The sequence below is a fragment of the Limanda limanda genome, chromosome 17 (assembly GCF_963576545.1).
Source record: "Limanda limanda chromosome 17, fLimLim1.1, whole genome shotgun sequence".
NCBI classification, from domain to species: Eukaryota; Metazoa; Chordata; class Actinopteri; order Pleuronectiformes; family Pleuronectidae; genus Limanda; species Limanda limanda.
In genome coordinates this window covers 174,549-200,649 of record NC_083652.1, presented here as the reverse complement: position 1 = coordinate 200,649, position 26,101 = coordinate 174,549, and the positions used below count along the sequence as shown (strand labels likewise).

At 39.7% G+C, this 26,101-nt stretch overlaps 1 protein-coding gene across 2 annotated transcripts in view; it reads right to left on the bottom strand.

Moving 5' to 3' along the window:
- Nucleotides 1-9,881: 9,881 nt before the first annotated feature.
- The window catches only part of ap2a1 (adaptor related protein complex 2 subunit alpha 1), a 54,807-nt gene continuing 38,587 nt past the window's right edge, over nucleotides 9,882-26,101 (bottom strand). Inside the window, exons 15-22 of one of the 2 annotated variants that reach the window (XM_061089442.1) lie at nucleotides 22,191-22,253; nucleotides 21,051-21,133; nucleotides 19,689-19,778; nucleotides 17,257-17,380; nucleotides 16,871-16,987; nucleotides 16,322-16,391; nucleotides 14,635-14,769; nucleotides 9,882-12,066 (exon numbers count right to left, since the gene is read on the bottom strand). In XM_061089442.1, the coding sequence (XP_060945425.1) occupies nucleotides 11,989-12,066; nucleotides 14,635-14,769; nucleotides 16,322-16,391; nucleotides 16,871-16,987; nucleotides 17,257-17,380; nucleotides 19,689-19,778; nucleotides 21,051-21,133; nucleotides 22,191-22,253 (760 nt within the window). In that variant the 3' untranslated portion in view covers nucleotides 9,882-11,988. Of the gene's footprint in view, nucleotides 12,067-14,634; nucleotides 14,770-16,321; nucleotides 16,392-16,870; nucleotides 16,988-17,256; nucleotides 17,381-19,677; nucleotides 19,779-21,050; nucleotides 21,134-22,190; nucleotides 22,254-26,101 lie in introns of both variants that reach the window. The other variant, XM_061089443.1, reaches the window with a different exon arrangement.

The window sequence follows — 26,101 nt, the reverse complement described above, 5'->3', positions numbered from 1 at the left end:
AAAATCTAAAGCTGGTTTACCAACCAGGCAAAGTCAGCAATGACACGCAACGACACGCAAGCGCGAGAGCCCCTTGCGTGCTTGCGTACCCCTTCTTGCGTGCGTCGCCCAATTTTTATAACTATACGACAAAGCTATGCAAGCCTCACACAGCCCGCAAGGCTGTGATTGGTCTGCTAACTACATCCTTTCCAGAGTCACATTTCCCGTTTCATGCCCCATAATACCTGCAGAAACCAAGGAAGATTTAGAAGAACGAATACGGACCAAATAGAAGAGCGTTTGGCAGAAGAGATCCGAAAGTATGACCACTTGCATTACCCGTCATTGAAAAGCCGCAGTTGCTGAACCATGCGCCGGCCTTTAAACTCATAGGTTCACTGCTTACAAATGCGTTTAGATTTAAATTGTAAATCAGTCTATTAAATGAGTTCTACAGTTTGAATCACTGATTTTAAATATCAAGATATTAGGGGATCATAAGATGGAGTGGATCGATGGTTTGATCCCAGTCACCCCCATCAAAATACTAAACCCAAATTGCCCCTGACTGCTGTGCCAGTAGGGTGTCAGTGATGTAATAGACAAAGTATTGAACATAGATGCACTGTGAAAAAGCACTGTACAGCGCTTTGAGTTGTCATCATGAATAGAAAAGCCCTATATAAATAAAGGGCCTTTTACCATTTATCATTGTTTCACACAGGCATTTTATGCACTGGCCCACACCATGTATCATTTCCTGTTATAAGTTAACAATAATACCTAATACTAAACAGTAACAACTGTAAGATACATCTACCTTAGTGTAGAGTTGGAACTGGTACCCAATGATCATATGACCAAACTATCACCTACATTTTCAAGTAACCTCGGTTATAGGATACTGTGTGAAAACTTCTTCTTCTTCTAGCTTGTTAAGCCTGGACCAGGAGTTTAACAGAAGTACAACCTGTTATGCCCCTTGAAATGTTTTGCCAATATGGCATATTTGTGTATTCGCAGGGTCTGGCACATTAAGTTCCATTCCAAACCAATTAGTGGGGAGTGGAAGTGTGTTATAAAATCCTCCAGATGCTGTCTTACTGAGTATATGTGACACTAGCCGTTTTCAGACATGACCTTCAGATAAAGTCCGGAGAATGGGGTTGGAATTTACCTGCAGTTTGCTATTCACACATGCACACTAGACATCTTGTCAGTGTCTTCTACAAGTAGGAGACCACTTTTTAAATATTTTTCTCTTAATTTTTGCATCGGCCACGTTAAAAGCGTATCGACACCCCCTCTTGCTCACTGTGAATTAAGATTAAGAAGTCCTATATTAGTCCTGCAATGGGGAATTTTGCAATGTCTTAGTGGAAGCAGTAGGACCCATGAGCAGAGGTTTTAACAAAAACAGTATTTAATATAAAAAAAAGAGTCTTAACTAGACAAAAAAAAAAAGGAAGCTTACACAGATTCAGAGGTGCAGAGGCTCAGGAGATCAGGACAGGGCAGGACAGGGCAGGACAGGAACGCAGGAAAGGACAGCACCATGGAACATCATCGACAAGAGCAACAAGAACAGTCCGACAAGGACAAAGGGAAGGACAGAGGCTTATATACACACAGGGAAGGCAGGGGCAATTGAACACAGGTGTAACACATGAGGACTGGGGCAGACAATCACAGGCAAGAAGTGAAGAAAGAAACAACACACAAGGAACAGAGATTACAAAATAAAACAGGAAACAGAAACAGAGGGTGCAAACATGAACACAACTTGAACACACACAACAGAGATTTGCTTTAACAGAAAACACTTTTACAATTAAGCTTAAACATTTAAACTAAAGAGCCAGATCGTTACAACAGCAGCATAAGTAGTATGCAGTACTTAAGTGAAAGAATATAAAGAAATAGAAATATATACATAACAATATACAGAAAAAATATTAAAGTAATTAAATCGGGGGCTGGGGGATCTCCTTCTCTGTTCGTGCATTGGTTTCTCACACCGTTTTTTAGGCGAGGCAGATAATCCGGATGCTCTCACTTGGACACCTGCGTTCACACATGCACCTCCTACGTAGTAAGTGCAGAGAATCCGGAGTTCAGTGCATGTCTGAAAGCATCACTGTGTCATGTTTGTCATGTAAAAATGCTAGTTAAGACCTATAGTTATATGCATGTCGGACAGCAAAAACGATGTCAGACAGAGTAATTTTCTCTGGCCCTCTCCCTAACACAACAGGTGATGACAGCCACATGTTGTCTTTTAACCGCTGGCTGTTGAGGTGGTGTCCTGTAAATGGTATGGGCTTTGTAGATAATTGGCAAACTTTTTGGAGGAAACCTGGTCTCTTAGGAGAGACGGCGTTCATCCCACTTGGAATGGGGCATCAACTGGTGGGTCACGACCCACAGACCCGTTTTCAGTGGGTCGCGGGCCTTTGCCTGGGCCTGGGCTACACACTCACTGCTATCAAACAAAGCCTCCCACACAACCTGTTATCAACTTACCTCGGCCTTTCCAAAACAGAGGCTAAGCTTGACACAAGTCAGCTCAGTTTCCAGCTCTGGTAGTTGAATAACTAGCTGCTTTCATCCACTACACTCCGTGGACCCTCATATTTTCTCTGGAGGAGGTGCATTTGTGAACACAAATGTTCGCGTGAGACGCTCTACAGTTTTTACGGACCCTATCAACCTTCCTCGTATAAAGTCCGTAGAAATCTGGGGGAAGTTGATGTCAGAACCCACTGGATTCAGAGTGAAGTTTGAGCGAAATTGTTTCTGTATTTCTTACTCAGTGTTAATTGTATGATCATTATGTGTAGTACTGATAAAGCTTATAGTTAGGGCTGGTCCAGGCTGGTCTTAGACCTGCTCTTAGTTATGCTTCTATAGGTCTATAACAGGGGTGTCAAACATACGGGCCGGATAAAGTTCGCCAGGGGGTCCAGCTCGGCCCACCAGATGCAAGGCATGCTCAAAATTAAAAAAAAACAAAACGATGAAGCTTGTCTTGGTTTTGGGTTCACAGTGAATGAAGGAGGACATGAGGAGAGACTAGTGTGTATTTTAGGTCTGAAAACTCTGGCAGCTGACAGTATGAGACGCAAAAAATTAAGAAGACACTTAGAAACATTACACCCCAGTCACATGCATGTGTTCTTTTTGGTTGAGCTTTATCATCGTTGTAACAAAGTGATTATAATTTAATTTATTTTTTCTCTATTTTTGAAAAAGTACAGACTGATGGAGGAATGTAGTGACAAATGTCACCAAACGTACTTCAATTAAGTTGAATTTAAGCAAAGTTGAAACAGATTAACAAAAAATAAATGTTGCATGTTTTAATATATCTGTTTCCTAACATCATTGTTGTGGAAATCATTGTTAATAATTATTGTGAGAAATAATTAAAAATTAACATGATCAGACATTCTCTTCACACATATTATTATTATTATTAAAAGGTGATCTTTGCAACTTTGTTATTCAGAAAGTTTGTATCAAACAAGTAGCCCTTCGTACTACTCAGTACCTTAGAAGTAGCTCTCAGTTTCTAAAAAGTTGGTGACCCCTGCCATAGACCATCGGTTCCCAAACTGGAGTACGGGGTCCGCGAAGTGGTTCAGGGGGTATGCAGTGGTGTGCACACCTCAGCCGGCGCGCGCCGGCCCTCACCTTTCACTTTCAATGCGTGCGTCAGACTCTTAGGTGCCTTTTCCAAGACGGGTTGGACCCCCCCGCTATGATGGCTTCATGTTGTATCCGCCGCCTCCACTCCCCCCCACCCTGAGCGATGCAACGTAATCCAAGACGGAGGGGAGTGGCGGCGGCGGTGAAAAAAACGGGGGGGTATCAAGCTGTTATGCTATGATTTTACTGGTCTGGCCCACTTGAGGTCAAAGTGGGCAGCAACTGATGTCTTATGCAGAAGGTTTAAAAGTAATTGTCACACCCAAGTCTGAAGATGTCTTCCACAGCATCCCCATATATCTATAAGTTCAGGAATGTGTGTGTGTTTGTGTGTGTGTTTTAAAGGTGTGAAGTACTACTCCACTGCTGAGCACTTTCCTTAGGACCACTCTGAACCATGGAGAAGAGATGGTGTTAAGGCTCCAGTATGCTTCTCCGTGTTCGTGGCGCGCGGAGAGTCGCACGGATCCCACGGACTCTTTTTGATTTTTGCTTTTCCGACGACTGTACGTCTGAAAACAATTCACCGCCAAACAGTAGGTGGCGCAACGGAAGACGAGCTTCGAGAAGCCTACCTCAATGTGCGTAGAAGTCCATGTGTGTTTATTTTCCTGCTCCCTGATTTCCTCACACACATTGAAAGATGGCAACTAACAGAACTAAATAAAGTGACACCCAGCGGGTCAAAATGCTGATGTTATCGTGTCTTAGCGCAGCGGTTCCCCTGATTTGTCTCGAACTGTGTTGCTAATTTCACGGCTTGAAGCTACACGGAGGCAGCTAGCTTCCCCCCAGCTTCCACACACAGTCAGCAGGGACTCCCGATACTAACTACTGCCAAGTGTTTGCTTCTAACCTGACGGTGTTTGAGAAACAGTGTCATGATAGCGGTGGAATTAAAGTTATGACAGCGGGTTTTTGCGCTGTTACCACCGCAGTTAGCATGGTGGCTAGCACGCTAGCGCCGTTATGACACGTCGTTATAACCGTATGTGACCGTACACACATGCCGTTAGTGCTCTAACCAGCCACCGTCAGCCGGACAACTCCACTGGGTTAACACACTTGTCACATTAATCGTAGTTGGGTTTGGGTTTCTTGTGATATAGGGAATGAGACAGGAAGTCTGAGGTCCGGAAATGATGTTGTTCCGAAATGCTGTCGTTAGCGGACCAATCACAGCCAAGGGCTGTCCCTAGGCTCTCCGAAATGCCCACGGATAGTTAGAAAAAGAAGAAGTGCACGAAAAGCTCTCCGAGGCGCTCGGAGTGGGCCTTTCTCTGTCCGTTTCAGTCCGTGTCAGTAAAAACGGAGAAGCATATATCAGCCTTAAGTATGCTGTGAAATGACAAATTAACTTTTTTTAGTTGATGTGGTTAGGACAATACGTCAAATTTGTATTTTGTGGTCCACCTTAGCGATCGTGAAGGCATGGTCTTTCCAGTTCAGTTACTGTGAGCTGCTGCCTATCAGAAACTACAGCGACCTGCACCAAAGCCACAAGTTTCCCTAAGGGAATCATTTTCTTCTTCCAGCATCGTTTCAAGAGTTGTTGTGAAGGGGGAGGTCTATTTTCCAACGAGACCAGGGGTCGGCAACCTGCGGCTCCGGAGCCGCATGCGGCTCTTCAGCCCCTCTGCAGTGGCTCCCTGTACAGTGCATGTTGCGCATATTTTTCGCAAACGGTGAACTTAACAAATCAGTTTTCATATGATGAACGTTCATTTTTTTTAAAACATCATCGCATCAGGCCGTCCTGAAATACCAGGAGCAGGTGAATGTGTGTGCTTGTGTGTGTGTGCGCGCTCCCAGATAGCAGACACGCACACCGGCCCAGGGGCTCCGCCCCCCCGCTCTGCTCACTCGCTCGCGCCGGGTTCACACCGGACGCTGAAGCGCGATGAAGGGCCGCGCAGCGCTAGTAATATCCATCACATACTTTTGCTGTTATCAGCCTACAGTTAAAAACGGCATTTAATAATTTTTTTCAAGCATATACTTACTTACTTACTTATACAGTTTTTTTTATTGTCTTTCTATAATTTTATAAATGCAACAAACTATAGTTTTTATATATATTGTATAACTATATATATATATCTTTATAACCTGTGTTATCAAATATATTTTGCGGCTCCAGACAGAATTAATTTGGGGAAAGAGGGGCCAAAATGGCTCCTTCGATAGTAGGTTGCCTACCCCTAAACTAGACCAACACTTTTGAATGGAAGATAGTTGGGAATGGAAGCAAGGTAATAGTTTACCCATTGTAGAGACTACATTTCCTAAGCAGCTTCTTAGTAATCATCCGATTTTTTGATAATAATAATAATATTTCTCATTACAGAGGCACCAACCTGGACAACCTGAGTAGTCCAGCCATGCAATGAAGAGGAAGCGCAGGATTGATTAGCAGCAGGTTGGATCATGGTTAACTGTAGCTGTTTATTGATTTGTATGGTTTGCCTTTTGTTTTAATACTATGCAATTTCACTGCATTTCATTTCACAGGTGGACACTACTTCAGGTCTGTATGAGTGTTGGATCATGTTGTTCCATTTCATCTTTCAAGCCCTTCCTCGACTGATGTTCCACATGTTGATGTTGTGTACAAAGGTAAATTGCAGGGAAATCTGTGGGTAAAATGTTCATAAGGTTTGTTAACTTTCTATTTTGTTTATTTTTCATTCATTAGAGGCCAACACACCAAACTCCACGCCATGGTCAACTGTGTGACAAAAACTCACATTTTGAGCTCAATCGTCTGGTCATGATACACCTGGTACCGATTTTCATGAAGATCGGTGAGAGCAAACTCAGGGGCTTTGTTCTGTTCAGCCATTTTGCCACGCCCATTTAAAATAACTTCAGAGTATGTACATTCTCACCACTTTTGAAGTTTCTGAAAAGTTTCATGAGTTTACGAGTGTGTTTAAGCCCTCAAAAAGGCAATTCATTTGCCAGATTAATTATAAACATTTCAATTTCGATAGGGTCGGTGCTCGGGCCCTAAAAAATCTGACCAATTTCATTAGGATAAAAGCGTTGGCTAAATGAAATGCAATGTATGTTAATGTAATAGGGCCATCACACTATTTGTGTCCCAGCCCTAATATTAATCATATCAATTACCAAGTAATACCTTATTATAACAACCAGTCTGACGGACCTTAAATATGACAGTTACTTAGCTTTTCCTGGGCTCTCTCTCCCCTATTTTTCTCCACCCATTCCAACCAGACATTGCAGATGGCTGCCCAGAGCATCGGGTTCTGCAAGAGATTTCTCCCAAATAAAAGGGAGTTTTTTTTCACCATGCAGTCACCAAGTGCTTGCTCATTGTTAAAAATGTAGGGTTTCTCTCTAATATTGTAAGGTTGTATCCTTACTATATAAAGTGCCTTGAGATATGGCATTTCTTAATGTGTCCATTTAAGTTTGTCTTTATCTGGAACACTTAGTCTCCAATAGCGGAGCTGCTCTGGCTAGAGATCGTCTCTCATAATTATGACTTAGTATCCCATTATTATGAGATAGTATCTCAAACAAACACAGGGGAAACGTCAGTCCTGTACGTGTCCTAAGTCATAATTATGAGACTTACTATCTCATAATCATGACTTAGTATCGCATAATTATGAGAATGTGGGCGGGGCGCAACAAAGCAGGGAAGCTGTGGTTGAGAGGCTGCGGTCAGGACAACCACCTTTCTCGCGAAAGTAGGCGACTATGCATCGATACAGAGACATAACATAATTGATTCATGTTTTCTGCTACAGTCATTGTCGGCTGCATAATTATAACCAGCGCGGCTTCAGGATCAGAACAGACGCTCATTAAAGGTTCGTCGTCCTAGATGTGTTGGATTCTGTTTCCACCTCACTTCTCATCTGACCTGCTCTCACTTTACACATTAACAATAAACAACAACACTGATCACAACTTATAAGGACACTTTCAGGACTGACGTTTGCCTTGTGTTTGTTTGAGTCAGGACATCAGGGTTAAAGTGACGTAACGATCAGGAGTCATGATCCGTCATCATCGATTAATAACTAAAAATAGTTATTATGAGATACTAAGTCATAATAATGAGATACTTAGTCATAATGAGATACTAAGCCATAATTATGAGATACTGTATCATAATAATGACAGAAGTCTTAATAATGAGATGATTAGTCATTATGAGATACTAAGTCATTATTATGAGATACAGATTTTTATTTTCTTCATCACAGTGGCGGAAATGGGCTCCCATAGTTATTGCCTTGCATGGCCTCTGGTTTGTAAAAGCCAGCAACTTCTTTTCAGGTGTGGTGATCCTCATGTGTTTGGTTATTACATATCCTCTGTTCAGTTCTGTCTGCAACAGACTGGAGCTGCACATTTTTAAAATAAGGTACTACATATATTCTATATATTACAGGAGTAATCTTGAAAATCTGTACTACCATGACGAATTAAGGACTTCTGTGGGTTTGGTGCTATATAAATACAATTTAATTACGGTGCCTCAAGTGGTCAGCTGTGACAGACAATGCATACTTCAATTGTTTTTCTGAGAAATAATCTTTATTAATATTGTTCAGTAACTTAGGAACCACCCTCCCCTGCCAACATGAGTGTTCACCTGAACAGTAAAGTTGAATGGATTGATCATGCCACTGCACTTTGTAAGAAGGGTAAGAGCAGACCGTGACTGCTCAGGAGACTGGGGTGTTTTGATGTAAAGGGGGTGCTCCTGAAGACCCTTTCTTACTCTGTGGTAGCATTAGCAATCTTCTTTGGTGTGGTTGGGGCAGCAGCATCTCAACTGCCGACGGCAAGCTAGACAGACTAGGAGGGCCAGCTCAGTCCTAGGATTCCCCCTTGACCCAGTGGACGTGGGACAAAGGAGAATGACGGCAAAGCTGTCCAACTCTGACAGAGAACTAGTTTCAACCCCTACAAGACACCATCAAAGCACTGGGCAGCTTCTTCAGTGACAGACTGATCCACCCAAAGTGTCTTAAGGAGTATCGCAGGTTGTTTCTTTCTTTAACACTTAAGACTGTACAACCAGCACTGCTACCAGTAGATGACGCAACAAATTATTGGACTGCACATAAGACTCAGGTGTCACCAACTGTGCAATATTAATTTCTGCCTTTGCAATTCGTTTCACTGTATATTCTCATACTGTACATATTCTGTTTAAACTATATATTATTTCTTTACCTTTTATATATTTCATATTTTCTTGCATTTGTATATAGTATAGCATGTTTACTTATTGCTTTACTAATGTATATTCTTTGAGTGTGCTCTTTGATAATGTAACACAAGAAAATGTCCCCATTTTGGGACAAATAAATAATTATCTTATCTAATCTTTACATACCTCAGAGTGTGACTGCTTCCAAACTGTAAAACTCTCAAAAGTTATAGAACTGCTTGTTTTATTTAGTCTTGTTGGCAGCTCCTCTACATGTGCTGTACCTTGAATCAGTCACTGCGGTTACATGTGTCCGATTGAAACCCGATTTCTGGCGTTGTCCGGTTTCAATCGAAGATCCTTGTCATGTAACTCCACAAATCTAGATTTCTTGTGTCCGACTGAAGTCGGATAACCACCCCCAGATAAGTAGATCGGATCTGGCTGTATATCGGACAACGCGCGCATGTAACTCTGGAAGCTAGACAACAACTGGAGAAGACGTCTTTGCGCATGCTTGAGATCCTGCCCCCCCCTCCCTCCCTGGTCGTGACCCGGAAGTCGACACGTAGATAAAATGTCGCTGCCCGGTGCCGGCCGGCACTCGCCATTACCATTCTAATCAAATGCGCCGTTCGCATTCGCAGTACTCCTAGAGTAAACATGCACAACATCATGTAGAGGGACGTAGCTTCACCTTGCTCTCCGTTCGTCATCTTTCTCGCATGCTGAGTTGAAGGCTGTTGTTGTTTTTGTGTTGCTAGTGGTGACGAGGTCAAGCGGAAATGGCTGGATCACCACTAGCTGTAATGAAAACAGCGCCACCTATCGTAGCGGGGTATGAAATGCTTTCGGACAAGAGTCGGATTTCTCAGTGCCATGTACCCTGAGATAGAGCAGTTAACCCCCCATGGATAGAGAAACCCGATTTCGAAATCGGGTTTCTGCCATCATGTAAACGTACTGACTGTGACAAAAGACAGGAGGCACTATGTTGGATATATAGCATAGTTTTACTTTCACTTTTTTCATTACACAGTAAATTATTTAATTCTAACACAGGTATTAGAGAGGTTCTTAACACCGATACATGAAGCTGTATTAGCAAGTTGATACTGCATAGACAGACACACACACGTCTAACTCACATACACACGCTCACAAAATGACTATTTTCCACTACAAGTTGAATGTCCTGTGATTTCCAAGCAGCCACAGAATGGAATGTGACTATGTATTAGAAACAGCTTTAGGCTTTTTTTTTTTAAATATGCCAACAACTAGCTCACACATGCACGCACACACACCAAGTCACTGGTAGTTGTCATGGGCATCTTTAAGTCTTCAACCTTTGAGTCTTCATCCTTGACATATCAATTTAAAGAATTTGTGGTTGCTGAACATCTCTGTTGTCTAAACATTTACTGCAGTGGTTGTGTACACATCTGAATCGTTGGCATTGATCTATTTTATATATGCATGGCTGGAGATAATATGAATCTGTGTGTGTACCAGGGATGTCTCTGTCATAAATTATGCTATAGATTCAGTTCCTGCACCCTCTGTAAAGATTATAAAGCCATGCTATATAGTAATAGCGTCCTCTGTAGCAATGATTTTGTTCCTGTTTGGGTCTATTTTCTCCACATTCCCAGCTTCTGATTCAGAAACTTGGGGAAGCAGCTGTGCACTGCTCCTTATCAGAGGCGGGGAACTTACACAGGCCTACATTTGTCAAACAATTAGTTAGTCTTTCAACAAGACACAAGATTTAGGTTTACTCATACATGTGTTAAAAATGGGTGTTCCAGGTTTAGGAGACAAAAGATAACAGTGATAAGAACCCTGTGGTTGCATTGTCAAGTTTATGTCTGATAAATGTCCTCATCTCCATGCAGACAGACTAAAACATTCACAGACACTTCCCTAATCTTTTCAATGTGAAGAACCCAAAACCATTTCCCAGGCAGTAGACGAGACAGACCTAGACCGGTTCTAAAGTCTGTTTTAACACTGCAGGTTTTATCCCTGTAACAGTCATCTACAGTGTCCAATCTGTGCTACCGCTTTCCTTGGATGGCTTGGGTTAGAGAACCACAGGCCTTCTTAAAAAGAATAATGGAAATGTCTCAGAAAGCAGTTAAGTAATCTGCTAGCAAATACTATAAACAAATCAACAACATCAATCAGTGAGACTACTAGTTTAATGAAATTATCATTACAGGGCTTCTGGTCAGGAAATGTCAAGCTCATGCTGGAATGGATCAAAACACCTTAAAGACATCTTGACTGGGAATGCTAGACAGAAATGAGCTGATCTGTGCTGCAGAGATTAGATAACTAATTTCATTAGTTGGTCCCACCAGAACCATGAGACAATGAGAGTTTATACTAGTGTGTGTGTGGGACGAGAGGGGTGAATACATGTGAGCGATTAAAAGCCTCTCCCTTTTTACTTCACGGAATGTCAGCATCAGTGTTAAAGTGCAGGGAGGAAGAAGCAGACCCCAGCAAAACCGCGACGCGCACGCACACACATACATCACGCATATTTGTCTCTATAGGTATGAGGACACTCATTGGCAAAATGCATTCCTTTGCCCATTACCTTAACCATCACAACTAAATGCCTAACCCTAACCTAAACCTAATTGGAACCCAAATCAGATAACAAAGTGTTAACCCTCAAAAAGACCTTTAATTTGTGAGGACCAGCCAAAATGTCCTAAATTGTCCCTCCTAACTATAGACAGACATGCGTGCTTGCACGTGCACGCACGCACACACACACACACACACACACACACACACACACACACACACACAAACAGAGGTAAACACCAACAAACCAAGAATGACAAGAATGTAGCATCATGTTAATAAACAAGTTAAGGATTACCTGGAATCAGAATCTGGGACAAACAATAACAATAATGTTGCCGTTGCTGTTTAGCAGCGGCTGTTTTTTCCCTTATGTCAGTTACACATTTTGTACTTAACGATTCTTTGTTGAGGGGAGGTGGAGAGGTGGGCAGCAGGGCTCAAGAGAGCGGTCGCTGGTGGGGATGATGGGAGCACTGGTCATGGTAGAAGTGTGAAAACTAGAACTGATGGGCCAGCAGCTCGCAGAGACGCATGGACACAGAGTCCTTGCTGCAGCGCAGAGTTAGACGGTACATCTGCAGACACACACACACGTTGTGAGAGTTATTCAATCACGGCAAATAATATAAGTCTAATTGTAAAAAATGCATAATAGAGCACAGTAGGTCTGAAGATTTTCCTCTATAATCCCATATTAAACCTCACAGCAAAATAGACAGATAACATAATCTGATGACAATCCATTTAACATCAAATAAGCAACAGTACATCATTAAATTAATCAATAAATCAATACATTTTAATTTGCATAGGCCATATTCACAAATCACAGTTTGTCCTAAGGCACGGCCCTTAGTTCTCAGTTAGAGTAAGTAAAAACTACAGAGAAACCACCATAAACAGGGTGGAAAATACACTGACCCCAAAGAGAGCGTGGATCATGTTTCATGAGAGGTGCAATGTCTATATCTGTAGAGTGTCACAGTGATGTAAAATAGAGTCGAAGGGTAGTTTTTTTTTCTGGTGCATAAACTCTAGTTCTGTGTGTGTCTGTCTTTCAGTGGAGTGGCTCCCTGTACAGTGTTGTGCATGTCGCTCATATTTTTCGCGAACGGACAGCGTACACACTCAGGCCCCGGGGCTCTGCCCCGCCCCCAATCACTTGCTCAGAGACACACACATGAGATCAGAGCTCTTTCAATTGAAGCAGCCAGTCAGGGACAAACAAGAGACAGTGTTCAAAAAACAATTTGAAAATAAATTACGATGAAGCCTATCATGCTCTTGGGTTCACAGTCAATGTGGTAGGACATGAGGAGAGACCAGTTTGTATTTTATGTCTGTAAACTCTATGAGACCCAACAAATTAAGAAGACACTTAGAAACATGACATCCCAGTCACATGCATGTGTTCTTTTTGGTTGAGCTTTATCATCTTAGTAACAAAGTGATTATAATTGAATTTATTTTATCTCTATTTTTAAAAAAGTACAGACTGATGGAGGAATGTAGTGATAAATGTCACCTAAAGTACTTCAATTAAGTAACAGTTAAGCATAGTTATGGCACTATTTTTTGAAAAAGTGACAAATGTCACAAAAAGTTGTTCAAAAAATGTTATTTATTTGTACATCAGAAATTCCTGAAAGTAATGTGGATTTAATGTTCATGTGTATGTTATGTAAAAACACGTTAAACTTGGCCCATTTTGTCATCATTTTGTTGGGGCAGGGGAACTTACTAAAAATATGCACTATTTCAGGATGGATGTTCTGCTTTCTTTCTATAGTTAATGTATACAGTTTTAAGTTAAGCAAGACAGGTTTCTGTTTAAGAAAGATTCTTATTTTATTCAGTTAATTTTGGTTATTATTAAAGTGAATTGCTGGATAATTATTTGTTTTCCATGTGTTCATGTCACTCAAAAATATGCATACAATTCAATTCAGGGTCAAATAGTTAAAAAGGGGCTAAAAAAATTCACCACGCCAGGAAGGGTGAAGGATATCGGGTCGGCCGGCCCTGCCAATGAGGTGTCCCTTAATTATTTTTCAGGGAGTTGGCAACCCTAGCCTGACATGTCAAGGTTAGGCTATTGTTATTGTTAGGCCCATACAGACAATTATTATTATATTATACAGTGTGTGTGAAGTTAATAAAGTTCTAATTGCAATGTTGTGGTCTTGTGAGTGTGTTTGTATGTGTGGCTGTGAGCGACTTGCACACTAATAACGAATAAGGCTGTGCCAGGCAGTGGTTCCTAACAAAACAAACAGTACACAATGTAGACAGTGACAGCACAGAATAGTATTCAAGTGCTGGTGTTTTATTTGTTCCAACACGGTTGATGATTGAAGATGTAAAGGTAGGTGTTAAGGAGAAAAGGGCTCGCTGCAGTTGGAAGAAGTTAGCTAGCTAGAAGGCTGATTTGTTTGTGTCAGTCCAGACCCTTGCATTTTTTTATTCATCTGTGACATCGCGCCCCCCCTGGTGAGTGTTTGCGCACCCCACTTTGAGAACCACTGCTCTACTGAATTCTTAAGATAACAATATAATCAGACCAAAGAGAAAATAATCAAATTTCCCAGCCACGGTTTATGTAAAGGCAATACACATATGGAAGATTTTTACATTTAACCTCCTACTGTCCATCCTCAGAGGTACATGATGTTTAACAATAGTTCTGGGAGAAAGTGAGGTCATTTTCATCTTGAGGCATAATAACATGGTTTCTGGTAATCAGACACTTGTTTAGGAGTGGGTGTGGCTATAGAGGTAGAGCCAAGGGTCCACTAAGTCAGTGTTTCAATCCTTCGTTCCTTTAGTCTGTATGTTGAAGTGTCCTTGGGCAAGAACGGAATCCCAAAATGCCCCACTGTCATCAGAGGCAGTTTGTGAATGATGTGTAATAGAAAAGTTCTGTATGAATGGCTGAATATGAAAAGCACTTTTAGTGGTTGTTAAAATTGGAAAAGCACTAACTAAATGTTGTCCTTTTACCATTTGTTTGGACTTAACATAATGTATACGCTGCACATGATGTATCTCTATTGTATAAGGTGGTACCCTTGAGCTAAATCTATATCTTGATTTATTTATTTCAAACCTTTAGCAGTGACTTTTCAGAGAGCTCTGTGTTCTACCTGTGCCTGGCCATTCGGCTCCAATCTTAGCAGACAGCCAACCTGCTGACTCTTCGTCTGGATCACTCCAGCACACACATAGTTCTCTGGGTTGGGATCAACGTTGTCCAGCAGGGCTGTTCCTAGTCCAAGTAGCTACACAAATGCATCACAACACCACCACAAAGGAAGAAGAGAAAGTAATTAAACACTACATAAAAGCAGAAGAAGAACATTCTCAACACAATATACCAAGTACTAATGGTTTCAAGTTAGCTTTTCCTTTGGTCAGTATATTTGGAAAAAAAAGGTTCTGGTTTTTCTCAAACTTTCGGCCACATTTAAAGATTTTTTAGTTAACTAAGAAAGATTTAGCAATTAGCTTAACACGCGTCAGGAGTCAGGCTAAGGATATATTGTAAATAAGCACAGGACTTTTGTTAATGCAATTATTCATGTTGTTCTGAGGGGAGGGAGAGTTTATCACTCCAAATTATTTCAGCATAACAACTATTATCATTTATCATTATCATTATAACCATTACTATAATTAACTATTCCATCATTTCAATTCAACAAAGATATTTTAGTCTCACAGTGTTGGTACTTTAAATGTTTTAGTCTTATTCCTTCACTGCTGCTCAGCTCAACAAAATGAGGGGAAATCAAAACTAAACCCTCTGGTGTCTATTGCACACTGTTTAATATTCCCAATGCTAATAATAATTAAAAAAAAATGTTTTTTAGATCGTCACACATCAACTACCTCTCTATCCTCTCAGCTGTCAGCAAAAAACATCTAACATCACTATGTTTTATCTACACAAAATTTTCAAAATAATTGTCCATCATCAAACAAAGAGCAAAATTTCTCACTCTCATTTACAATATCTACTAAGCATCAAAAACAGCAGTTTTTCAATACGATTTAATTTCTTTTGTTTAGCACCCAATCATAACATACATTATCTCAAAGTGCTTGACATAGTAAGATCGAGACCTTAAACATTATAGAGAAACCATAGAGTTCCCAAAACGAGCAAGCATTTAGGCAACTGTGAAGAGAAAGAACTCCCATATAACCAAAGAAACCTCTGGCATGCCAAACTCTAGGTGGACAGCCATCTTCATTTCACCTTGTCGAACATCATATTCATGCCATCACCACAAAGTCAACCTGCAGATATCACCAGTTCCTCTGCTATAATTCAGAACTTTATTCAAGGTTCTGTCAATTATAATTAACAGCGATTTATGGTATGTGAACCCAGAGGAAACTGAAAGAGCTGATAACAAGTTTGATGGAACAACGTTGGGTTCAGTAAAGCTGGAGTATGAAGACATATCAATTACGTCATAGTGCCCGCTCAGAACCCTGCAGCTTTGATACGATGAGATGATCTCTTCTGATGTGACTTACACATTTTTCAATTGCATGTGCAGAATGGCACACTGTTCCCATACCCACCCCCACTCACTCGCTCAGAGCAACACATTCAGTGAGATCAGAGCTCCTTCACGTTAAGCAGCCGGTCAGTGATTTTGTAGAATAACAGTGAAATACAGAGTTTCTCTGGTCTCAGCTGCTCAGGGATCAATATATATTGACAATTACAAACAAATCCTAGAAATTAAGAGTTCAACAAAGAGCCTGTGTTTTGTTGACAATATTTCATAAGAGGCTTCAGGATAAGAAATGTGGACATACCTTTGCCTTAAGTACTTCAGTGTCCATACTGTGGTTGGCCTTGAATATCTTTTGTGCTTCTTGCTGAGGCCTGAAAAGAGTTCAAACAGCAAACTTCAGATTTACCAGAGACTTGGCCGTGACAGTGCAATTGTTTTCCCATAACATTTAAGTAAATTACCTTAAAGGGATAGTTCACCGAAAAATGAAAATACACTCGTTATCTACTCACTACTATGCTTAGGCTTAAAACACGGTGTAAATTACCTACCACCACACGAGCAGTATGGAGTCATGTTGTGTTTTTTGTTTTGTTTTATTACGTCTGAAGAAGTGGACACAATTGGCAAAGTGGTGAGTAGAAAATCTGCAAACTCAAATTTTTCTGTTAACTATCCCTTTAATGACAAGGCTGTGTGGGATATGACCAAAACCTCATATACTTACAGTGCTCATTTCATATCCCAATCACAACACATTTCTTTTTAGTAAAACCTTTTCTCTACCATGTAAGTTGGTGCCATCTTCATGATTCGGTTCCATAACATCTGAACCCCCCCTCCTCCTTACTGGCTAAGCTGTTTCCAGCGTTGGAAGAAGTCATGTGAAGCCATTTCGGTTGGCTGGAAGAACTTGTTGATGGTGACAGGCAGCTTGAGTGTAAGGTTCTGCAAAGCTCCTCCATACCTGAAAACAAAAACATATGCATACACACTGCTGTTTGATACACTGCATGTGTTGTCAGTTTTATTTAAACAGGATTGTTTTGTGAAAACAAATTGAAAAACAATAGTGAACATTTCAAATGATACCCAGTACTCCATATGTCTTATTTGTGAATCCATATAGTCAAGGAAAGTTACAGATTTTAAGTCAGTTTACAAAATATTCTCACGAAACTGAGTCCCAGTTTGTCACCACTCACTGTTGAGGATGGGTCAGTTGTATGAGCTTACCTGAACTTGATGTTGAGCAGGGGGGCGTCAGAGAAGTCAGTCAAACACTCAATATTGAGGACCTGCTGGATCTGGGCTCCCCCTTCCACTAGTGGTTCCACTGGTTTGGTCTGAATGTTGAGCTGTGCTCATTTGTCAAGGACCATCAAGATATCACACAGACTAACTTCTTAACACTTGGAGTGAGTGTACACCCAGGTTTTGCGCACAGTTTTTTTTGTACGCATCATCATTACTTTACTCAAAGTATGTTTTAATTTATATATATATATATATATTATAATATGATAAATATTATATAATATATATTTTCTTCTTTGTATGTGTTTATGTAACAAAATAAAACGTAAAAGTTTTAGGTCAGTAAGACTTAAAGCAGCATTACAACTCCATCACTTTTCCCTGTTTAAAAGAACGTTGGCTGACATTGAGATTAGAGACTAAAGTTAGCTGCTAACAGTGTTGGTCTGTCTGCATTCAACAATGGACAGCTAATTTTAGTTAAAGTAATCACAATGTGTCTTGTTATGACAATTAAACTGAAGCATTAGAACTTACCAATTACTTTTGTTTAAAATGCTACCTGAACTTGATAAAGCAGTACAGTTTTTAGCTGTGGTAAAAAGCCTTTAAAAGAAAATTATTTTTATCTGGTTTTTCCACAGATGGATATGTGAATATTTTTTTTTTGAAAATGGTCAAAATGATGTTACCTGACTGCATTGAGCATTGAAAAACGCTGAAGATTGACATGGATTTGCCTCATCTTCCCTCCTCATATTATATTATAAATTATGTGGTTATTTGCCATCTGGTTGAAAGCAAAAAGAGGGAGAGAGGATGATAGAGAGACAGAGTAGGCGAAAGAGCAGGATGGACAGAGGGAGAGAGCAAGAACCAGTTGAGAAAATAGACAGGTAGTCAAGACCACATAGTTATAAATCCATGTTAGCCATTCATTTGCCCACAGTTATTACAGTGGACTTTTCAATGATTTTCTGTTGGAGATGAGCGAGAGCAGGATTGACAGAGAGAAAGGGAGCATGAAGAAATTGGGCGAGTAGTCATTACAACATACTGGTAGTTATAAAGCCACGTTAGCTACTGTTTCCCCTACATTCTTTGCAGAGGACATCACAATGATTTAGCAGTATATTGATTTACTGTCAGCAAATGTGTATTATTCCCAAATACTTGTAAATTAACATTATGAATGCTCTGTGTTTGCTTCCTTCATTATCACAGTATATGTTATTTTGTAGCTCCCTACATTATAATAATGTATTATTGGCATAACGTGCAAAGAGGGCAAGAGGAGGATAGAGATGGAGAGAAGAGAGAGCGTGAGCAGGAGGAACCAGGTGGACAGCTGTGAAGTTAAAATTGTAACTGTGGCAGAATATACATTTTGTCAGTGGACTTCATTGTAAAAATCACATCTTCATTAAAACACTTTTCTAGTTTACAACATATGCTTTTTGTGTATTTTCAAAATTCAAGGAGTGAGAGAAGAACATGGAGATTCTCTGAAAGATGATAGAGTGAAAGGGCAGACCAGACAGACAAATGAATAAACAAAAAAAGAGCTCCATACCAGCAATCAAGCTGAAGCAGAGGTCTCAAGATTTTTTTTTGATTTAGGGGATAAGAACACAGGTTCCAAAACAGTTAAAGCTGTTGAAGTACCCACAAGCTCAGTTTGGTACCCAAAAAAGAGCCTTCCAATAAAAACATTGTTCATTGTTTCTGCTATTTCTTAGCCACTGCATTTTACAGTTTATCTCGCCGGTGACATGTCTTGTATGATATCTGAGGGTTGTCCCCACCTTATTTGTTTGTGCCAACCCTGCAATGTATGCGTTTTACTTTCTACATAGATACACATTTGACTATTGTAACAAAGCAAACAGCTTGAAAATCTTGAGTTATGAACATTTTATTTGTGGATACACCTTCTGCCTCACGTGTGCATTTGAAGACACATCTGCACGAACAAATGTGTCCCAGGTTACATTCAAGATTTAATTGTGAGGTAAAAATATGCAGCTTCTGGTACGATACGTCAACATTGCCCATCTGGCAAGGCTGGTTTCCTAAAGCAAAGGGGATTTTGAAAATGTACTTAAGCCTAAGTGGAAGGGGAGGAGAAGGCGAATTGAAATTGCCATTGAATGACAGGCTCTTACCAACAATCTACATCTGGTGAGTTAGACTTACCAAAAATATATTATTCCCTATTGGTGGCATCAGAGACAAGGCCATCTTAAAACAATTATAAATATATCATTTCCATCATCTCTGTGCTTATGATGAAAATGTGATGATTTTGAACCTGCAGAAATGACTTTTAAATGATAAAATACTTCAATGTGTCCAAGTTTTCTCATTTGAAGCTTTGGTGTTTTCAGAATACGCTGAAACAGAAAGGATATGAGACTGCAGCTCCCCAGGACAGCTGACTGTGGTGGTAAAACTGGCAAATTGCACTGAAGTCTTGTTGCCATAGAATAAGTACATTCTCCCTGAGACACACACACAAACACACGCACATGCAAACACACAGTTAAAAGCACATTTCCTTTATGAATACAGGTATAAAACATGACAGACCAGGAAACTGTACCATAAAGAGAGATCAGTGACATGACCAGCTCTTCCTTAACTCAGATTTTCCTTTATCTTAAGGCTGTGTCACCTTTAACTGGGATCTCCATTGTAAATAGTTCTTCATCCCAACAATTGCAGGAGTTCCAATAAATGTCTTGCACTTGCAGGTTCATTCCAAACCAGCTCCACAGGGTTTTAGTCTGGAGACTATGCTGCCCTTCCATCAAGAGAAACTACTCTCTAGAGCTCTTATCACCCCAAACTCTCTTAGCATATTTGTCGTTGTCTTCTGCGTGTCTTTTTCACCGGGAGATATTTGTTTTCCTCTTATTTTTTCATGTCTGCGTTTGTTGTGTTAGAACACCCCCGCGTGTGAAGAATCCAATGTGAGATCCCCTGAATTCTACAGACTTTATACTTAAGAGGCCAGACAGATAATCATGAGCCTCTCACTCGGACACTTGTGTTCACACATGCACGTCCTCCTTCGAAAATATGGCGGATCTGTTGAGTGAAGTGCATGTCTGAAAGGAGCTTCTGTGTTTTCTTATAATGTGGCTCATGAACCTGCTGTAGGATCATCCACTGACTAACCGTTCTGTCTTCCAACATGGTCTGAATAATGCTTCAGAAGGTGTAGTAACAGTTCTAACACAGATGGTTTGTAACACAGGAGTTTTTGCATGAACTTTTAAGGCTTCATTTACCTCCATTTGTTGCAGGAAAACTGGAAATTAAACCCCAACTTGATACCAGAAAAAGGCCTGTTTATATTTGATTTCTTATTGATTTTGGTGACCTAAAGTGTTTTTGTTGTCTTACCTTTTTTAACCTAATTAATCGTATATCTAACATGGGGGTGTTCTGAAATTTCCACCTTAACTTGTGTGCAATCTCTATCACCTGATAACAAAAATGTGGTAAAGATAATTTGCACATCAATCGATTAAATCTGTCATTTGTCTATTAAAAACCATCAAACTGATCCCGCTTAGTATCAAAATCATACGGACACAGCCAATGACCATTTATAAATGAACAAAAACAAACAGCAATTTCCAATCAAAAATATACAAAACCACATGTCCACCAGCCCTCAACTGTTTGGTAACAAATTCTGCCAAACTATGTGCATGTGATGATTAACACGGTCAGGCTGCACCATCTTTTCTGGGAGGACAACTCACCCAGATTCTGACGATATTCTGACTTGATGCCAATCTGTAGCAGCTGATTCTCAAACAGAACTCCATTGTTCTTGCACACAAACCTGTAGAATGAAGCCATTTAAATTGTTAGTAAAAATAAATGTAAATTTGAAAGTTACTTTTCTCTCAAAAAGACCTGAATGAAAACCATAAACTTAATTTGTTATTAATAAAGTTGCATTATAGACTTATAACTGCTTGTTTTCGTCTCCATAGGTCATTGGTGCTCCTGGTGTAAATGGCAGCAGATTGTCTACTATCTTTAATTCAAGAGACTTTACAGTATTAAGAACACTGCTTTCTCCACAGTATTATGATAACATTTTCAAGTGGCCCAATCCCTACAAATAGACTTGTCTATTGCTCTGTAAAAAAGCCAAATAGTCAATAGTTACTATAAAGCTTGAAGTAAGAGGGAGAAGCAAAGTCTCAGCTTACTGACGGCTAAGAGTTGTACTTTTCTTTTTTTTTTAACATTTTGTTTTACTTCAATGTCAATGCAATATAGTATGGTTTTGGAATATAATTTGACAAAAAAAAAGATGAATCAACAAAATAAAAGTTATCATTTATAGATCTCTCCATTTACGCTAGACACTGTCTTTTATCATCAATGTTGTATATATTGTTATTTTGTTGATGTAAACTGGTTTCTACAGTTTTTTCCCCTGTTAATAGGGTTATTTTGGTAATTGTTCCTTACTCTTGCTATCTAGAGGATATCACACCATCTTAAGCCCTATCAGACAAACTGTGATTTTATGAATATGGGCTATGCAATAAAAATTTGATTGATTGATTATAAAACATAGCCCTCCTCAGAATGGAGCAAAAACAGAACACAGTGAGACTCGAAAAACCAAGTCCACTGCTGCGTCAGTAAGGCAGGGTGGGTTAGTAACAATGGTAACTGCTATGCTTGATTGTAGTACTAATAAGTGTCAGAAAGAATTGTGAAGTTTGGAAAAGTACAGCAGTTAACCTGATTGATAAGGCTTCTGGTGGAAAAATAATGGCTTATTCAGTTTACTGTCAGGGCTTATCTTTTGCCCTTTCGTCAACCCCTTAACCATGCAAAGCTAGGCAGAAACACAAAATTTACACAGAGAAAAACCTTACTTGTTAAGAAGTTCGTCTGCCTCAGACAGAGGAGGAGCAGGATCCTCAGAGGGAGTAGCAGAGCTGAGAGACCACAAGAGAGCAAAGGGATGAAGAGACAGCCCACAGGATAGGAAGGATGATACAGATAGGTAACAGGACAAATAAGGAATAAATGGATAATAGAGCAAAAACAGGAGATGAAAAAAAACACCATTCAACATTGTATGGTGGTAAATTGGTAAAAAGAAAGAGATAAGAAAGATAAAAGAATAGAATGCATGGGTTGTTAGTGAAAAAATTATTACACAATTTAAACATCCAGGTCAGTCAGCATATACTGTATGTGGACAATTACTGGTATTTTGGTTCTGTACTCAAGCCTACTGAATAAGAAATTAAATAATAGTCATGAGTAAAGTACAGATGTCCAGGTTAGATTTCACTGTGTTTGTTTCAAAACTGTGTGAACACAAAATCGTTCGAATGTTGAAAAATTGGGCAACAGCATGCAAAAGGGAAACAATTCCTACAGCAACACTGATTCTGGAACCATTATAGATACTAGAGGCCTTAATTCACTTGAACCCCTGTCTCTAGCTCATGTGAAGTATTTGCTAGAATACAGAGCCAGAACAACAGGAATTTATCAACTGCCCTCTACTTAAGACAGTTTTCACATGTTCAAAGCGCATACATAGCTTACACATAAGGTTCGGTGCCTCTTTTTAGTCTTAGGCCTCATCTCGTGCTACAAGTCGAATTTGTTTAATAGGGCTACTGTTGCTCTTCATGGCAATGTGATTTACTCCCAATGTCTATGCAATAGTCAATAAAACAGACACTCATATACAAAAATCTTTGCTGATTTAAAAAAAAATAAAAATGTATGGATTCAGTCAACAAAAACGCAAAAGGCTTTTCTAGGAGCACTGTTGCCCGTTCCCTTTTCCCAGATACATAGACAACTTACAGAAATTATAATGTCAGGGCTCCAGACTAACTTTTTTCAACTAGGAGCCCTGTTTTCGGAGCACCAGCATTAAATTTAGACCCACAATTTACAGCGACATGCAAAGCTGTAAATCCATAATTTTTCCCCCATCTGAATTGTTTTACTGATAAATATGTTGGTAATCAATAGAAAATTTACAAACTAACAAACACAACACAAGAAATAAACATGGAATGTCTTCTTATAGAATGCCTCTCCATCTCCTCCCTTTAGAGCACACCCCTATGAAGACAACTAGGGCCGGGCACCTCTGAAGACCAACCCTTGTAGTTAGGCCTTCCAGCTCTTTTTGCCTGACTGAACCTCATCTGTACAGCCCTCCTGGCATTATTCTCCCTCAAGCTAGTTCTCTTAATACTTATTTTAATCAGGTCCTCCACTGTGTATACATGCAGGGACCCTCTGACATCAGATTTAATCTTCTCTTGTGATGAGAATCCTGTCATATATTATTCTGAAATTGGCTATTTTTTTTGTAACTTTAAGTACATGCTGATAAGGGCTGGGTATCGCCACCGATTTCCCAGATCGATTTGATTCCGATTCACAAAGTTTTGATTCAATAACGATTCAGTTAGCGATATGTAAGTCTACAATACTAATTTTGGTTGGATATGAAATAAATCCTCTGAGAACCAAGCTGTAAACTGTGCAGGAAAACCTCTAACTTGGTGCATTATTGAAAATCATGTAGGCCTCGCACGATGACACCTTTTGTTGGAATGATTGTGATAAATGGCATAATTGTCATAATTTTAAGACAAATTCATCATACTGAAATAATATTATTAGATCATAATACTGCAAGTGCAGCTTTTCAAAGAGCATAAACTTTTAATTCTTATGAAAATTCAGTCTGACATTTGAATTAGAATTAAAAATATTATAATATCCTAAATAAATAAACAAATAAAATAGTCGCAAAAATTTCGCAAATGCAAGTGAATGGTCGCCGTCTGGAACCCTGAAATGGGTACAGGAGCTGCTGCAAATACTTTTGTTTGTGAAATATTCAACAGATAGACATTTAAACTATGGTGAATGATAATTTTCACTGCCAATCTGTCTCACAGCCCTGAGCTGAGGTGCTCACGCAGGCACTGTGGACACTGTAATTTGATAACTTGAATGAAAAGCAAGACATTCTACATCGTACACCCACCACTCTCACAGCCAGTATGGCCCTGGGGTTATATTCAGTGAACATAAAAAAACAAAACACTGTAATAATAATTACTTTAAAATAATTTGCTGATATCAACTGTGTGTTTTGCATTTAGGTGATATTTTAGACTGGAAGTACTCCGGTGATAAGAAAATTCACCTTGGCAGTGGCTACAAATTACTTTGGTTCTGTCGACTCCGCCGTCTGGAAGAACTTTAAAATGAAAATGGCCATGTAAAAGCTCCGTACTCTTATCCATGGTTGTTTATCCGCCAATTATTTTCTTTTTTCCTGTTCCGCAGCAGCAAGAAGAAAGAAAGCAGAAAGCAGCAACAGACTTTCACAAAATAAAAGCCTGACTTTCACAATAAAACAATAAATAATCAAACCTGAGTTAATGCGAGATAAAATAATTAATCGAGTTAACTCATCACTTGAGTTAACTCGATTAAAACGAGTTAACTTGCCCAGCCCTAGTTTTAACCAACAAAGCTTTCCTCAACAAATAATCATGTTCTGCAGATCACTGTAAAGTGCAAGTATTGTTCAAAAAGCATGTAAAGTAAGAACATTACAAAAAAATCTCATAATACTGGTGTCTTTGGGAGTTTAAAGTGTAGTTGAGAAGGCTCAATTGATACTACTGCTTGCAGCTAGTTGACATTGACCAGGGGTAGCCAACACGGTGCCCGCAAGGCATGCTCCATTTAAAAAAAATATATATATATATATATATATTTTCCTTTTTTTAATTTAAAGGAAAAAAAAATGTAATTTGATATTAAAAAAAAAGTCAAACCACCATCTCACTCTATGTCAGTGATTCTCAAACTGGTGGGGCGCAGAGGCATAACAGGTGGGTCCCGTGACCGGGAGGGGGAAATGTGAGGCGGAACTATTGTTTTGACGTCTGCATCTGTTTTACGGTGGAACAGTAAACAAATCGTTCTTTCACTGTAGCCAGGGGTCGGCAGCCTTATGTAGGCAGCCTATATTAATGTATACGTCGCGCATACATTTATTTATTTCCACATTTATTCCCACTTTTATTTCAACATTTATTTATTTCAACATGTATTTATTTCCACATTTATGTGTCCATATGTAAATGAGGTAGGAGGTCCCAACCTCGAGCAGGATTGGTCAACTGAGCTACACACACACACAGGCCCCGGGGCTCCGCCCCCACACACTAGCTCAGAGACACAAGAAGTGACTCGAGACAAGAGACTTGAGCTCGTCACCGTGAAGCAGCCACTCAGTGGAAACAGTGAAAACACAGAGTTTCTCTGGTCACATCTGCTCAGTGATCAGCGGCTTCAAGATCAGAGCAGAATCTGCAGGTGGTTTGTAGCGAGCTGGAGTTTCTGTTTCCTCCTCCTCTCTGCTCTTTCCTTGTGCTCAGTAAAACTCATTAAATCATCCCTTAACCAACCCTCTGAACTTGAACTAGTTAATTTTAAGTGTGAACTGGCTCAACAGTGCAAACAGCTACTGGACACGAGTCAGCATTGAAAGGCAGTAGTAGTAGGACTGGATCATTACACTCCTGTGATCAATCCTGCATGAGACTGCGGTAAGGCCCACCTTTCTCATTAGCATACAGACACAGAAATGTGGAAATAAAGAAATGTGGAAATATATATGACATTTGTTTAGATATTTCTGTATTTATTTCCTTATTTATTTATTTATATCTGTATTTATTTATACATTTATTTATTTATACTTAAGTCATGTATGGTCCTCCAT